Genomic DNA, 16740 nt, shown 5'->3' with positions numbered 1-16740 from the left:
TCAACTATCAAAAATATGCAGCCCTATTTATGTACACCGATTATTACCCAGCTTGCAATATTCAGAGAGGTAACTGACTAAAAAGATTTCCACCCATTAACGCATCCCACGAATTAAATAAAACCTTTGATTTGTCCCAGACAAGAGCTGGGTACAAATCTTGACTTAGGAGTGAACTTTCAGAGGGGCCGTGGGAAGTCACACACTCGAGGCTTCCCTCCTGTGGCGCCTGTGCATCAGCTGGGGGCTCGACCAGTGACAGGGGAGTTGCCAAGTCTTCAAAACGCAGCCCCTCCTTCTATCCACGTGCCAATTCAGGTAGGCACAGTCAGGTACATTGAGCCTATCTGAATAAAGAGGTTAAGGGAATTAAGACTGAAGCATTCACAGACTGACTTCAGTGAATTTGGAGTTTGCATGCATTTAGCAGTGTCTCTTTTGAGTACCAAACTGGAGCTCTTTCTTTGGTGCAAAGCCCACATTTGGGCAAGGGGATGCTGGGGGGAGCTTCAGGGAGAACTGAGCCAGCTTGGCAGCCAGCTTCTGAACACAGCAGAAGAGCCATCAGCTGGGTGCGCAGCCCGCTCCCTGGGTCTCACTGCAAAAAGAGCCACTCCCCAAAATGGCACGTGCTTGTGTCAGACCACATTTTCAGTCTGGCGCCCGCTTTGACTCATATCACACTGGAGGAAGCAAGCAGCTAGAGTTCTTTGAGAGATGGGTTCAGGCAACCCATGTGGATCCCTCCAAAATCTCCTTTTGCAAGACCCCCAGAGCAGGGCCACTATTGATCTCCTCCTTTCCTCTCCCTCCTCCCAGAACCTCCGGAGGTTTTTGAATCCATGGATGGCCAATCACTAAATAAAGCCATGCTCACAAACTGAAAGATCCAGGCTAGGATTAGGGATGACAATTTCAGGGTTTTTAGCCCCTTCCTCAAGGCCTCAGGGGAAGGAGAAAACTCTCTAAGTGACTGGACAACTGTGCAAACTGCTGTTCCCAGGCAGCTGCTCCTGCTCGCACAAAGCGCTTACTGAAGGCATGGAGGAGAGAGAGCAATTGTGGAGACAGGTGGGCAGCCATGCTGCTGCAAGGCACTTCAAACTGAATCTGGGGTTCCCTGCCTCTCCCTGCTGGGACTGGGATGGATTTGATGCAGGAGGCATAAACATCATACATTAAAGGAGGGGGGACAAACATGGGGGCTTTGCACAACAGATGAGAGTGCTTGCGGAAGGGCTTTGAATGCAGCCTTACAGATCAGTCCAAGGACACTAGTCCATGGCTTTCTTCACCCAGAGCTTTTATCCTGCGATTGAGAGGGCTCCTTCACGGACGTTTGCGGGCTCTTTACATGACGCCGTGATCATCCAAGGCGTCCCCTGCACTAAATGCCCTCTGTTCTGTTTTTAAACAGATCACAGATAATGAGCTATCAAATTGCCCCGTTGTGTTCCACTTCAGTTCCCTCTGTGAAGAGAGGAAAAGCGGCAAGAAGAGGAGCGAGATCAGTGAAAGAGACTGGAAGACTCAAATACCGGGAGGAGGGGAGGGGGGAAAGGAAGCGGGTGAAAAAGGGGGTCGTTGTGATCCTGCATTTAAAATGGAAGCAGAAAGCCCCGTTTTAAATGCAGGATTTTAGGCTGGTGTAGAGATGCCCCACATATTGACTGGGTTCGCACAACACGCTAACCCACACTCAGTGGTTGAGTGTGGGTCATTGTTGAACTGTGGGTTGTTTGTTGAACCATGAGTTAGCGTGTTGTCAGAACCCATGACATTTTCTGCAGGGTGGCTTGTTAACCATGCAGCATGGCTTATTTATGCCAAACTCTGCCTCTCTAAATCACAGAGCTTCCAAGAAGCATCTGCCACTTCTCCAGCACGGAGCTGGGCTCCTCTGCCATGCAGGGTCATTTGCTCGTCTGACACGGCTCTTTACAGAAAAAAGACGACCTCTACGGAAATACAGACACAAACACACACACACACACCCCCAGTCAGAAGGCGTGGATTAAAGCAATACCACCAACATGCACAGGGCCTCTCTCACCTGCTCCTCTCTCTTGCTCCCTCGCCGGAAGTGTGTCAACATGGCAACAAAGGCCAGATGCGCACCGAGGGGCTGATGCGCAGACTGCAGATGCTCATGGGATGGCTTCAAGGAAAAGAACCCCCTGCACACAGAAAACCAGCAGGTCGTGGAGGAAGCTAGGCTGGAACCCTCCTCCTTGGCATGCTAGGTTTCTGAGAGGAGGGAATGTCTTTTTCTGTATGCAGGAGCAGCCACGGAAGTGCCACCCACCACCTGTCCAAGCCACACCTCAGCGACAGATAAGGAGGGAATGGAGGAACTGGAGGCCAACGCCCCTGCACCAGCCTTGCCTTCCCCAGCCTGGTGCCTTCTAGACGTGCTGGAATACAACTCCCAGAATCCCCCAGACAGCTACTGCAGTCTTGTGTGGAAGCGCCTGGACTAAAGGCTGTGTGTTCGTAGCATGAACCAGGCTGCATGTTGTTAACGCTCCTTCCAAGACTTCCTGCCCAACCTGGAGGGCGCCAGGCTGGGGAAGTCTGCCTGAAACACCGTCCGACGGGCTTTTCCCGGCCAGTTTGTGTGGGTGCGCTCTTAAGCGGCATGACCTGCAACCCATTCAGCAAGCGAGGTGGGGCAGAGGCTACACGGACTTCCTCTCTAGCACCATGTCCGGTGCTAGTGGTCTTCATGCCCCATCTGACGCTGCCTGGTTGCAGCTTCGGTGGGGTTTTCTTCTTTAGCAGAACTTGAAAAAAATCTGCAAAACTTGATTTGACCGGAGACAGGACACAAAACAGAATCAAGGACAAGATGGACAATGAAGCCAAAGGGAGCTAGCCTTGAGCCCCTCTGGCTTCAGCCACAGCCAAAAGGGGTTGATCCATGTCCCCACATCACAGCAGAGTCACACGGTTACTTCCTCCGTGGCCTCCCAACTCTTCCACCTGCTCTATTTCCCGTTCCTTGCCATAAGGCCTCACTCCGGGTCGAGAGAATCGTTTCTGGCCACTCCAGCAGGAGTGCATCGTCCCTCCCTCTGGCCACACGACTCCCCTTTCTGCCCTGCCCACGAACACCTTCCCTCTCCGGGCAGTCCAAGGCCTGCACCTATGGACCTCTGCAAATGGGGGGGGGGGCTGAGCCCTCCACCTCCCCTGTATAACCTTCCCATGAGTGAAAGACAATCTTCTGTCTCCAGCCTCTAACAACTCTCTCTCAAGGCTTCCTTTGCCTCTTAACTCTAGACTGCACTCTGCTTTTGGCTCTGGGAAGTGAGGATTTAATATCACAGCTGCGCTTGCCGAGACACGCTGCTTGGACAAAGAGGCAAGAACATCCAGGCGCCGCTGGTTCTGCACAAGCCGACGGTTCCCCGAGAATTTTCCGCTTAAAAGAAGAGAAGGAAGTTAGCACATACAGAGTGCCCCAGCGCCTGGCAAGATTGCTCCAGACGGGCTCATTCAGATCCCGTCTGTTTCTGTGGGATGGAAACAGGCTTGTTCTGTGCACGGTGCGGGGGATGTTTGCCCAGGAGGGCCTTCAGTAAACTCCCATAAAGCTCTCCATCGATGAAAAAGGATCATGCCCAATTTGGAGCAGGGATGGCAAAAGAATTGCAATGGACAGAAGGAAACATTTCTGTTGCCTTCAAAAAGAAGCAACCAGGGGGTAAAAACAGTGCATACCCCACTCTCCCCACTCAATTTCCATCTCCTTACCATGTTGGGCATCTCAGGAACAGCTTGCATTACTTAAGGACGATTAGTCACCATTCGCCATATGTGCAACCTTCACGTGCAACTTCCACATGGTACCTCCATGTTCAGAGGCAGTCCACCGCTGAGAACAAGATGCGGGGGACAATCAACAGGGCATAACCTCTAAAGCCTTACATGGTCTCTGTCCAAGGTACCTTAGGGAGCGCCTTCTCCCCTGCGTCCCCGTCCGCCCCCTAAGGTCCTCCAAGGACTTACTGCTGCGGCTGCCTCATGTGAGACTGGCAGCCACATGCACGAGGGCCTTCTCCTTGGCCGCCCCTCAGTTGTTGAACGACCTGCCGGCTGAAATGCGCCTGCCGACCTCCTAGAAGGTTTTCAGCTGGAATTAAAGATGCTGTTATTCCAGCAGGCCTCCCCTTTTGAGAACTCTCTTTCCTTTGGCTGACTTTTGTATATTATTTTTAAGCAGTGTTCTTTTAAGCTGTGTTTTATGGTTGGATTTTTCAAACAACTTGTTTTTAGTTCAGAGTTGTTTTTTGTTATATGTTGTTTGTCCCTATGTTTTATGTAAACGGTTTTTAAACTTTGTATATTGCATTTTAATGTTTTAACTTTTTTAACTGCCCAGAGAGCTTTGGCTATGGGGCGGTATAGAAATATTAATTATTATCATCTTATCTGGAATCTTAGCTTTAACAAGAGTACAAGCTAAGAAGTGTAACCAGCATTCCCTGGGGAGGTGGTGGGCTCGCCCACACTGGAGGCGTTCAAGACGAGGCTGGACAGCCACCTGTCAGGGATGCTCTGACTTGGATTCCTGCATTGAGCAGGGGGTTGGACTCGATGGCCTTGTAGGCCCCTTCCAACCCTACTATTCTATGATTCTATTATTCATTCCACAACTATGTAGAGAATTGCCTGATGAAAATATTGAGGGGTGTGTGCATGTGGAATTATTTATTATTATTACATTATTATTATTATTATTATTCATTCTATACTGCCCCATAGCCGAAGCTCTCTGAGTGGTTCCCAACAATTCGAACATCCTGGCTTTTTATAATTGGTTTATTGGCTAGGTTTGTGGGCACTGCCATTTTTTGAATAATAGTTTAAAAATAAGGCCATTAAAGGCCAAATCTCCCAAGACTGATTGGAGAGGACCTGGCCCAAGAATTCAGGGTTCCCAAAAAATGCTGTTAGACGTTTCTCTCACTTGAAAGAAACAAACACAGCCCTGAACAATGGAGGTGGCACAACACCCCACCCACCCCCCGATGCCCTTCACCACCGCCACTCCCTCATTTGCCGGGACGTGCAGCCAGCAGAACCCTGGCAAAGAACTAGCTGTTCCAAGCATGGTTTTGGATCCAGCGGAAAGATGGCAGAAGCATCCAATTAAATTGGGGGGAAAGCCCCGCCCAAGGCAGCAAAGGAAGCTTTCCAGGCAGGAACGGAGGGTGCTTGTCGCCTTGCACGCTCCAGTGGTCCCCATTTCCCTGCTCCCATTATTGTTACTGGAAGTTTCTTGAGAAAGTCTGTTTCCTGCTACCCATTCCAGACAAATCACTGCCCTGATTTTGCCTTTGGGGGTAATTAGTCTATTTTCAAATGCAGTTAGGAAATTTTGCTGAATCTGGAGGGGCAGATGACACATTGAATAGATTGTAGAATAGCTGCAACTCAGGGGTGGCAAACTGCACAAAACACGCCAATGCATTGCAGTGAAGCCCTGACATAGTTGTTTTACTATATAAATAAAGAGCTCCTTCAGTAGGCTGTCCGTATGAGCAAAGGAGCAGCAGCCAGAAGAGTGAGGGGCTGCTTAACCCTTTGCCACTGTGTTCCCACTCCACATCATGCCCTGTCTGTCCTTCCCCCGCCCCCCGCGCCCCCCCCCCCCGCACGCAGCTGCTGTTGCTTCTGCAGCATTCCAGGTGTGTGCTTGAGGGTAAATACAACTCTGCAGCCCTTGTGGGGAAGTAGGAATAAGCAAAGGAAACGCTGGCAGTGGGAGGAAGCAGCACCCCTCTGTTCAAAATCACAGCCTCCCAAGGCTGCTTTTCTTTAAACAAACCAAAGAAAAAAGGCATGCACATGGCACACATCCACCTGCAACGAGCAGCTCTGCCAGGGCAAGCGGGAGCCAGATCCACCACGAGAGTAAACATTCTTCATTTTTGATGGAAACTGTTGGCTCACTTTACTAACTCCCAGTGCCACGCTGGGCTGCACATACTAAGGCACCAAACTCTGGTGCGATTCAAGGGATGCTACAAGTGAGCGCCACTATGTTCCTCCCTGAAGCACTGGGGAGGGCTACACCATTGCTGGGGAAACAGAAATGGAGTGGGGCAGAAGGCAGGGAAGGGCCTGTGACATGGCCTGGGTTCTCACTCACAACAAGCCACACGCTTGCGCTGTCCAAGCCAGGTCACACTCCAAAACAGCGACACTCATTTAAGATCGAACCAAGTTGGGAAGAAGGTAGAAAAGGCCATATCCAAGCAGCTATGTCTCCTGGGTGGAGCGCCTCGAGATCCTACCGCAAAGCTTCCCAAGATACACAGTGTTGGCCAGAAAAGCCAGCAAGGACTGAGCGCCAGACGGGCCGGAGAGCCCTGGGTTCAACCACTGCTCCTCTCATCCACAGACCCAAGCTTGTTTCATGCGCTCCCCCCCTTACGCCATCACAAGCACGAGAGGAGTGCAGGGCTGCGCTCTGCTCTATCACCCCTCAGCATGGAGATGGCTGGGGGAAGGCCTGGAAAGGGGAGCCTGCTCTCGGAGAGCGTGACTCCGCTCTCCCCACTCGCACCGCTGGACTGCGGGAAGGTGGAAGGCCTGGAAAGGGCAGCTGCAAGTGACGGCCTGGCTAGCAGTTGCACACTCGGCCTCGCGTTCTCATCCGCAGAAAGGATGCGCCACTGCATGGATGAAGGCAAGACGTTCGTTTGGTGCTTTCAGGAGTTTATCGTTAGCATGAAAAAATGGGAAGTATCAGGGCTTGAAAAAAGAATAAATCCAAACAGCTGCCTCCTGGAATGGTAAACACACACACACACACACACCCCGAAGTGGGGGTGGGGAATATTCTGTCAGGATTCCAGGTACTTAAAGGAACAAAGGAACAAGCCAAGCCAACGCTGTGCCCCGTGTTTGTTTGTTGCAACTGCCAAACACGATGCGCAGGGTTTGGATTTAAGTGCAGAATTCCCCAGCCCTGGCCGGACAAGCCCCCCCACGCCCACTGCCCGAGGCATCCTCCGCGCCTTGCCTTCCCAGGCTGCCCTGCAGAGGATGCCACCCCCATCGTCTTGTGCCGCACTCTGCCTCCCCAGCCGAAATGCGCCAGAAGGGGCACAGGGCTCCCCTGCTTTGGAGAGGAAGCCTGGAGCAGCAAGCACCGGCAGCTGCCGCCCCCCATCACAGCCGCCCTCCTCCGTCATTGCCTCTCGCAGGGCGAAGGGCGTCGGCTGCAGCCCCAGTCACAACAGGCCTCTCTGGCGCAGAGGGCCACACGCTTCCTCCCCCCTTCAGCCCCAGCCACCGCTCTGGCGAGCCAGTGCCGGCCTTCCAGAGCAACATCCTCAATTGCCACTGGCCCCTTTGAGAAGTGCCGGGAGGAAGAGCCGCCGTGCCCATCTGCGCCAGCACAAAGCTCCGTTTCCGCCATAGGCCTTGAAGAGCCATCCCTTTCCCAGGCTCACCAGCCCCCCCTCTTTTGCCTGGCGAGGGCCGTAGGAAGGCAGACCGTGACATGCAATTCTATTCTGTTTCTACACTTGATGGGGAGGGGGAGGAGAAACAGATTAGGGGCCAGAATGAGGCATGCGAGACGCAGGTTCAAATCTTGGCTCCCACGACTGTCTCGGCCAAATCACGATCTCTCCTGATGCTTCCAGACAGTTCCAAGCACTACCCATCAAAGCACACCGTGCAGCCATGCCATCTTTCCCCCCAGAACTGATTCTTTGTGGAAATTTTAAAACATGGGAAACGCAGGAGGGTTGCAAGTCGAAGACGCCATTGCCCAGACCCACCATAAACGAGGCAGGGCAACAGCACAACAAAGCCTCATCCGGAAGCGCCCTCATTCTGAACTGCCCAATAGGACTGCTGCAAAAACAGGCACGCATTGCAAAGCGCTTTGTACGCCGAAGGCACTGCGAAAGCAGATTGGGGGCTGCCTGCTCGTCACAATTTGGGAGGGGAGAAAAACCCACCCTTTCCCACATGCAAGCTGCAAACACCAATCAAATACGTTGGGAAATGGCTGCATTCACACCTAACAGCAAGCTGCGAGTAGCTGAGGCTTTGTTGTGCGTTTATGCTGCTGTAAATTGCATTTTGTCCGCATTTGTATTTGATATGGAACTTCCATGTAGGAATTTGGTAAATGTGTGAAGCATGCAAAATGGAAGCAGAGGAACCTAGGGAGCTGCCTTTTGCCAGAGGCCCATCAGCTCCAGAACTGTGTATTCTGACTGGTAGCAGCTGCCAGGCCTTTTCCAGCCCAGCAATTTGAGATCCTTTTAACTGAAGATGCCACTGTTTGAATTCAGCACACGGTGGGTGCTTTCCTCTGAGCATTGGACCTTTCCCTACATAATATAGAAGCTAACTGGGGAAGCAAACTCATACCTAGAGCAGGTGATGATAACAGCCACAGTTAGCCATGCAAATAACGCCAAAGAAGTTATTACTCTACAGTTGTTGTTTTTAGTAACGCTACTCACCCATACCAGTTTTTCCGACAATCAACCAGGGCGGGGGGAGATCAGCCAGTCTCATCTGATAAGGCTAGCAATGGCTACTAGTCATGATGGCTATATATTGCTTCCAGTATCAGCGGCAGTATGTTTCTGAACACCAGTTCCTGGGGAACACGACAAGGAGGAGGGTGCTCTTGTATTCCCGTCCTGTTGTGGGCTTCCCACAGGCATCTGGCCGGCCACCGTGCGAACAGAATGCTGGACGAGATCGTCCTGTGGTCTGATTCCGCAGGGCTCATCTTATGTTCTTATTTACTAAAACGTCCCTGCTGGCTCACCTGGAGACAACTCTTGCTTGCCACAGCTGGGCAGGCAACTGGTTCTGTACAAGCTGAAGGGGACTTCCATGTACAACAGCAACACACAGGACTACCAAGTGCTGGGTACAAACAGGGGAAAGCCACCCCACCCCCCCACCCCCGCCAGTGGGCTCGCTGGAAGCATCTTGCTGGCCATTTCTGGAAAGAGAGCCAGGCAAGATGGGCCTCTGGATCCAGAACAAGGCAAAGAGCGCCAGGGTTGAAAACAACCCCAGGCCGCACCAGAGCTTAAGACACAGAGGGGTGACGAAAGAGAGCGCGAGCCTGCCTCTGAGCATACGCAAGCCACGTTCCGCCCCCCACTGAGCAACTAGGGAGCCCCGCTGGTCCCGGACAGCTGCTGCAGCTGCACCTTTGCGGAGCTTCCGCGGGCGCTTCCCAGCCTGGTCAATGATAGCCCAGCCAGCAGCTGCTTGTGGCTTCCTGCCTTCTCCCCCTTCGCCTCCTGTGGCTCCTGCCCGGACATGCCCACAGAACTGCCTCCCCAACCTGACGCCCTCCGGGTGCTTTGGGCCACAACTCCCAGAATTCCTGACCACTGGCTATGCTCGCTGAAGCTGATGGGAGTTGAAGTCCAAAACGTCTGGAGGTCCCCAGGTTGAAGAATGCTGTCCTGGAATATAGTGGGCCTGCATTAGAGAGGAGCGGTTGCAGGACTCTGGCCACATGGGCTCTGTAGTTAGAGGGCCAACCCAGGACTCTGGCAGTTTGCTAAAATGAACATGCATAGGCCTGCCAGGGAGCCCTGGCCATCTCTCTCTGCTCCCACTCCATCCCTGAGTGTTGCTGTGAGCGGGAAGAGTTGCTAAGAAGCTGGATCTTCCACATATTAATTCAGAACAGCCTGACAGGACTTCAACCGCAGATCTGCTCTGGCAGATCTGCTCTTGGGAGGGAGGCTGAGTGTTTACGCCCCAGCATGGGAGGGTATTTCAGAGTGCCAAGATGTTGCAGTGGGGCACGGATTAAGGAACCGTACCGGCTAAGCAGCAAACGGCTTGTAAACGCCATTTACCATCTTAAAAAGACACCATGCTTCTGATCCTTGTGGTCACAACGGTGTGCTGGAAAACACTAACGACAAACGCAGCGAGGATCCGAAACAGTGCCAGCCCCAGGTTTCCGAGGGCCCCGGGGCAAGGCACCCTCGGTGGGCCCCTCGCTCCGCAAGCCCGCCTTCCCACTGCCATGTCCCCCAGCTGTTCTTGCTCCTCCTCCTCACCTCATCACGGCCACCCCGCTTGCTTGGCAGGCAGAGGGCCAGGGAGCAAGTCAGCCGGGGCATCTGCTGCTCTCGCCGCTGCCGCTGCCTGGGCTGGGGCAAGAGGCAGGCGAGCACGCCGGTGGCAAGGGGGAAGCGTGGGAGGAGCGCCTGCAGGGGGATGCTGTCAGTGGGCCCCTGCTGAGGCGTGGGCCCTTGGCAGGCATCCAACCCTGACCAGAAACTATCCCACCTCGGCCAGGTCACGCATGTGGACAGCTAAGCCTTAGGAAGGAGCTCGCATGGTTCACAAGGCCACATCCTAACTTGTTTCCTTCCAGCCTTAAACATTCGTTCCCTGGTCCAGTGTTAAATATGGTTGCACAAAGATCTGGGGAGGAAAGCCAGCTGCACAATGCAGATAACTGCTTAGTCAGACCTCTGGCCAAGCCTGAACAGCTAAGATACCCAGTGGGACATCCAGGCTCTAGATGAATGGATTCCGGCATATTTGTGAATGCCTCTTGCCTGCCCCATTTCTCTGTGGGGTCTGAATGCAGCCAGCACCTTTGAGTTCCTTCTGCAATGTTTGTCGGCCCCCTAGACGTATAGGCAATGCTAGTCAGGATGACGACCCCAGGCAGCTTGAGCAGCATCCAGTGGCCAGACAAGACAGCGGATCCATGCCCAAGGTGTCAGCAGCCTGATGCAACCCTGTCCTCATATTTAAGGAGTCTTGCTACCAAGCAAGCCTCAGAGGGGGAGGAATGGAAAGACAGAGGGCGGCGATGGGAGCCAGGGAATGAAATATTCCATGAAACGGAGAAACAGAGTCGGTGAGTAGTGCAGTCTCCCTCCAGATATGTTGGGCCATTGGCCGTAGTGGCCTGGACTACTGGGTCTTGCAGTCCAATACATCTGAAGGGCACCAAGCTGGGGAGGCTGGAGGAGCATGTGATGCTTCCACACACAGCTTGCTTTGATTTTCAAAACATGCCACTCCATGAAACGTTACAGACAGAGCAGAAGAGCTTGCAAGGTGGGGAGCGCAGACTCTGCCAACAGACGCGGCCCTTGGCCCTTCATCCCCACCCACATGCAATTCATCGCTTTCCCTGGAATTTCAGAACCAAACGCCAGTTTCAAACCAGCTTCAGAACTCATGCATTACTGTTGTGCTTCCCTCTTGCTGACTCGCACATCCCACAACATTTGTCACCACTCCTGGCAACAGAGCTGTTGCGCAAGCCAGGCAAACAGGTAATGTTGAAGCCGCATTTGTAACTAGCCCTGCAAAAGTGAAAACAGCAGCTGCCCCATGGGATGGGGGGGCATGTGGGGCTGTTTGCAGCACAAACACACGGTTGGCAAGCAAATCTCTCTCAAATATCTCTCGTGGACTGCACAGCCCACCTGCTTCAGAGGCACATAACAGCTGAGGAAACAGCCAGCCAGTAGCTGAGCAGGTCTATTATTATTATTATTATTATTATTATTATTATTATTTCTATACCGCCCCATAGCCGAAGCTCTCTGGGCGATTCACAGAAGTTAAAACATTAAAATACAATATAAAAAGTTTAAAACCTATTTACATAAAAGCACACAGACAATATACACAAGCAACATATAGCTAAGAACAACTTTGATCTGCCAGTCACAACTAAAGGCACAACCAGGACTGATTAAAACTCATCATGTGCTGCCAAATGTCTGGGAAAAAAGATAGGTCTTCACCTGGTGCCAAAAAGATAACAATGTTGGCACCATGCGGACCTCATCGGTGGGTCCTTCCACAGAGGGGGGCCACCACTGAGAAGGCCCTCTCCCTCATTGCCGCCTTCCAGGCTTCCCTCAGACGAAGCATCTGGAGGAGGACCTTAGATGCAGAGCGAAGCATATGGGCCGGTTCATTTCAGAAGCGTGCCATCAGGTATTGCGGTCCCAAGCCATGTAGGGCTTTATAGTTTAGAGCCAGCACCTTGAATCGAGCTCAGAAGCAAACAGACAGCCAGTGCAAGCAGGCCAGAGTCGGTCTTTGCCAAAAAACATGATGAGCTTTAATCGGTCCTGGATGTGTCTCTAGTTATGACTGAGAGTTCAAAGTTGTTTTTAGTTATATGTTGTTTGTGTATATTGTCTGTGTGCTCTTATGTAAATGGCTTTTAAACTTTGTATATTATTGTATTTTAATGTTTTAACTTCTGTAAACTGCCCAGAGAGCTTCGACTATGGGGCAGTATAGAAATGTAATAAATGAATAAACAAATAATATTTGCCACTGCTCTGCATTTGTCCACTCACACGTAAGAGGCAAAGGTACATACACATATCAGCAATTTCATCTCTCACTGTCCAGATTTAGATTGTACTTTTCCAAACTGCCGCTGCCATCATGAGGACTAGAAGAAGCACGTGTTAATTTTCTTAATTATACATGAGAGCTGTTTTGGTTAAACTGTGCCCAAGAGACATGCAAATGATATGGCAGCTGTGGCTAGACACCACACAGAATACACCAAGTGCTATCTAACCATATTCCGAAATTTGGTTTGTGATTAGCCTTAGATGAAACATGCCAAAGCAGGTGCATCATTACACGATTGGGGGCGGAGCGGAGGAGCAGAACAAAAGAAGGGACGCTGGCACACCTATAATGCCGCTGACTCCTATATCTCAAGTACACGTAGTCAGGGGTATTAATTGTGCAGGGTTATTAATAGCCACCACTCCCCTGGGGTGAATAGGAATTGGCTCCAGGAGACCAGGCAGGGGAGCTTTACAAAAGCATGGCTCTTTCAGGACACAAAACAATTAGAACAGGTGTATGTGGGCACATGGGCTAGCAAAAATGCTCGTGGAGCATAAGCGCATGTGCGAACGTATTCATAAGCCATTCCAATATTATTATGTTGCAGGCAAGAGACTGAGCCCCTGTGGAAACTAGTGGGCTAAGGTTGCAATCCTGAGCACGTATCGTCGGGGGTACACCCCACCAAAATAAGCAGGGCTTACTTGTGGGTAAACACACACGGGATTCTTGGGCCGCAAAGCCAGCCAGGGCATTCGTGGCTAAGAAAATGCTCAAGCTGAGAACTTCACATAAATCAGAGCGCACAAGAGGTAATCTAAGGTAAAGCACAGAACAGTCTCAGGTACATCTGCGTTGAGCTGTGCGTTACACCCCTCATTCATAAAACCGATTTTCTAGCTTGCTTTTGGTAATTGTGCTCTACACGGCGCTGCTTCGGGGAGGTGGCATGGGGTGGGCAGACTCTGCTCCTCCAACTGCTCATTGCACACGGGGTGCAGATCCATCAGAATTAAGCAGCTGTCAGGCGCCCACATAAGGAACAGCCAACCAGCAATGCAGCCTTTAAGCAGGTCAGCCACATAGCACAGGGGCCCAGGAACTAAATGCAGCAACTCACACTGCTGCTATCGAGAGGAGCACAAAGTTATCTAAGGAGGGATCTGCAATGGGACACGCAAGTTAAATATAAAACCCTGAGTTACTTTCAGAGGCATCTGTAAAACACGTTATTTCTGGGCAAGGTCATTAGGATATTTTGGATTATGGGGCGCAACAAGCAAGCGCTTATGGATGCTGACCCACAACTTCCAAGGATGTGTCGTTCTGCTCCTCTAGCCACCTCCAACTCGGGGCAGAAGAAACCCACCTGATGCTACTCCAGTGGCCTTCCCAGCCTGGCACTGGGGGGTTGTGAGAGTTGTACAGACCTGGAAGTGTCAGGTCAGGGAAAGCTATAGTGCAGCACCCTGTTTCCAGCCAGAGCCAATCAGAGGCCTGCAGGAGGCCCACAAGCGGGACATGAAGGCAAGAGCTGTCCCTTGCTTTTGCCCCCTGGCGCCTGGCATTGCAAGGTGCATTGCCTCTGAACATGGAGGTTCCATTTAGTTGTCACCGTCAACAGCCACTGACGGACCTGCTCAAGACCCAATCCCTCATCCCTTCACTCTAGTAGGAAAGAGGCGAAACTTCTCAAACTGAGTAAAGTCCGTGATGATCAACGGCAGCTGACATGCAAATGTTGGCATGAAGCCACCCTCTCCTCCACATTCCCTGGTGCCTCTCAGAGATCAGTTACATTTCATGAGCAAGAGGTGGGGGTGGTTTGCCTACAGGCACATCATCAAAGCACGCAGGACAGAATGCAGCCACTAAGGAGAGGTGCCCCCTGCCTGAACTTTATATTTAGAAGTTTCTAGCCCTCATGGATGAAGAGCAAAAAATGATCCTGAGAGCACACAAAAATCTCCTATGGAACAAGAGGCAGTGGATTTCCACTTCACAAAGTCCCCAGCCCTTTTCCATGGCGGCTGCCAGGTCTCTCCCTCCATCTCTGTGCATCCTGTTGCTCTGCAAGTCTCAACTTCCATCCTCCAGCTCCTGCCGAAAGAACTGGGAGGGGAGGTTCCACCACAAAAATGCAACCCGCCAACTTACAGTAACTTGTGAGGCCTAATCGGCCCAGTGCACATAATTTATTCCAGCTGCAGAAACCGGGGTTGGGTGGAGTAAAAGTCACGTTGCTTCACCACCGCGCCCTAAACGAGGAGCTACGCTGACCCGGGGTGCCCCCAGATGAGGCCTCATTGCACAACCACACTGCCCGGGTGATGGGGCTTTACGGGGGGCGGCGGGGCAGAAGTCACTGTTATCTTCCATTTGTAGCCCCCCCATATTTCCCCGCTGCTTCTCCCATCTTTTGGTCTTGCCAGAAAAAAAAAAACAGCCCTTAAGCAAGTGCGTGAAAGGGCTCAGTTCTTTCTGAGGTGTGGAAGTGAAGCCCGCAAGCGATGTGCACCGACGAACGGGCGGCTTCGCGCCCAGCGGCGCCCGCAGCGGGCCTCTGCGCGGGGCAACCCTGCGCGCCCGCCCAGGGAGCCCCCTGCGCTCGGAACTGCCTCCGCCGAGGATCTAACACAGCCCCGCGCGCTCGAAGGCCGAGGAACGCCCGCGCGCAGCAGAGGCCCGTGTCTACGGCGGGCGCGCCGGGGGGACGCCGCCCCTCGGCCCCGCCGCGCCCCTGGGGCCGCCCGAGGCTCGCCGCAAGCGCGGGCGGGCACTTCGCCGCCCCAAGGCAGCTGTGGCCGGCCAGATGGAGCCTCGCCGCTGCGGCCCCACAGGCGGCCCTCGGCCCCGCGCGGAGCCATCGCGGGGGTCGAAACGGGCTGGACAGCGGGCCGGGCCGGGCCGCCCGGCTCACGAAGCCGGAGGCCCCGCGCGGGGAGGCCGGGCGGGAGGGGCTTCGGCGCGCGGGCGCAGCCGGCCGCCTCCCAGCCGGGCTCCCCAGGTCACGGCCCGAGCCGCGAGCCTGGCGCCGGGCGGCTCGGGCAGCGAAGAAGCCGGGCGCCCTCCGGGGGAGCCCTGGCGGGGGCCCCCGCCCGCCCGGTGCGGGCCCAGCCGGAGAAGCCCGGGCGGCTGCCGCGCCCGCGCCCGCCTCGCCCAGCAGCCGGCCCCGGCCGCGTCTCCGCCCGCGCCGCCGCGCTCACCTGGCCTTGAGCTCCTTGAACTCCTCGCGCACTTTGCTGAGCTCGAGCTGGAGGCGCGCGCGCTCCTTGGCCACCGAGTCGAGGGTCTTGCGGGCGTCGGCCAGCTCCGCCTCGTAGGCCGCCTTGATGCCGGTGACCTCGCGGCTCACCTCCTCCTCGGACTCGGAGATGCGCAGCCGCAGGCCCGCGTTCTCCGACTCCAGCGAGCGCACCTTGTCGATGTACACGGCCAGGCGGTCGTTGAGCTCCTGCAGGTCCTCCTTCTCCTGCAGCCGCGTGATGCGCGCCGGCGAGAGCGGCGTCGCGCCGGCCCCGCTGCGGCTGCTCCGCTTCTGGCCGGGGGTCTCCATGGCGGCGGCGGCGGCGCTGCTGCTGGCGGGCCCGGTCGGCGCGCGCGCAAGGGGGAGCTGCTCCTGCCGCTGCTGGCCGGCCTCGCCCTGCGCCCGCCTGACAGTCTGAGCCAGGCGCCGCCGCGGAGGGCAGCTCAAATAGCGCTGGGGAGGGGAGGGAGGGGAGGGGCCGGGCCGGGCCGGGCGGGTTGGGCCCGCCCGCCCGGCCGGCCCCTCCGGCGCGGCTTTAAAGGGGCAGGGCGGCCCGGCCCGGCCGCCGCGAGACCCCGCCGGCCCCACACGCCCCTCGCTCCCCGGACTGTGGGGCTGCGGGCAGCGGGAGCAAAGCCGCCCCGCGTGGGGAGGCGGGGCGCAGGAGGAGAACGGGGGCGCCGCAAGCCCCCGCCGCGGTCCGCCTTCGACTCCGCCCCCCCCACCGGGTGCCCGCCGTTTGCGCTGGGCTGCAGCCCCGCCCGGCCCGGCCAGCCTGGCCGGGGGTGGAGGCTGGCTTAAGTGCAGCTGAGAGGGGGGGCGTCAGGGGCCGGCAGCGCTGCTCGCTCGCCGCGGGCCTGGCCGCAGCCCCCAACGGGGGACAGCGCGCAGTCCACACATGGGCAGAGGCACTTCGTGCTCAGGCTTCGCTGGCGCCAGAGCGGGTCCTAGGAGGAACACAGCCCCGCAGCCTCCGGGAGGCGCTCGGCCAGCCTCGGCTTCCTGCTCCGGCCCCCACTCCGCCCTGAGCGAGAGGCCCATGCAGGCTTTGCGATGGACGCCGGGGGTCTGTTCGTCGACTCGATTTGTGCCCGGCCTCTCCACCCAGCAAATGGCGCTCGCGAATGCTT

At 54.8% G+C, this 16740-nt stretch overlaps 1 protein-coding gene across 1 annotated transcript in view; it reads right to left on the bottom strand.

Annotated features, from left to right (window-relative positions):
* LMNA (lamin A/C) overlaps positions 1 to 16026 on the bottom strand; it is a 49098-nt gene extending 33072 nt beyond the window's left edge. The window contains exon 1 of the mRNA XM_084823926.1: positions 15570 to 16026. Coding sequence (XP_084680052.1) covers positions 15570 to 15919 — 350 coding nt within the window. The 5' untranslated portion in view covers positions 15920 to 16026. The remainder of the gene's footprint in view (positions 1 to 15569) is intronic.
* Between the last annotated feature and the right edge of the window lie 714 nt (positions 16027 to 16740).

The sequence above is a fragment of the Heloderma suspectum genome, chromosome 17 (genome assembly GCF_057233095.1).
Source record: "Heloderma suspectum isolate Gila_16-S chromosome 17, 16-S_ref, whole genome shotgun sequence".
In the NCBI taxonomy this organism is placed as follows: domain Eukaryota; kingdom Metazoa; phylum Chordata; class Lepidosauria; order Squamata; family Helodermatidae; genus Heloderma; species Heloderma suspectum.
This window is presented reverse-complemented; position numbering and strand designations above follow the sequence as displayed.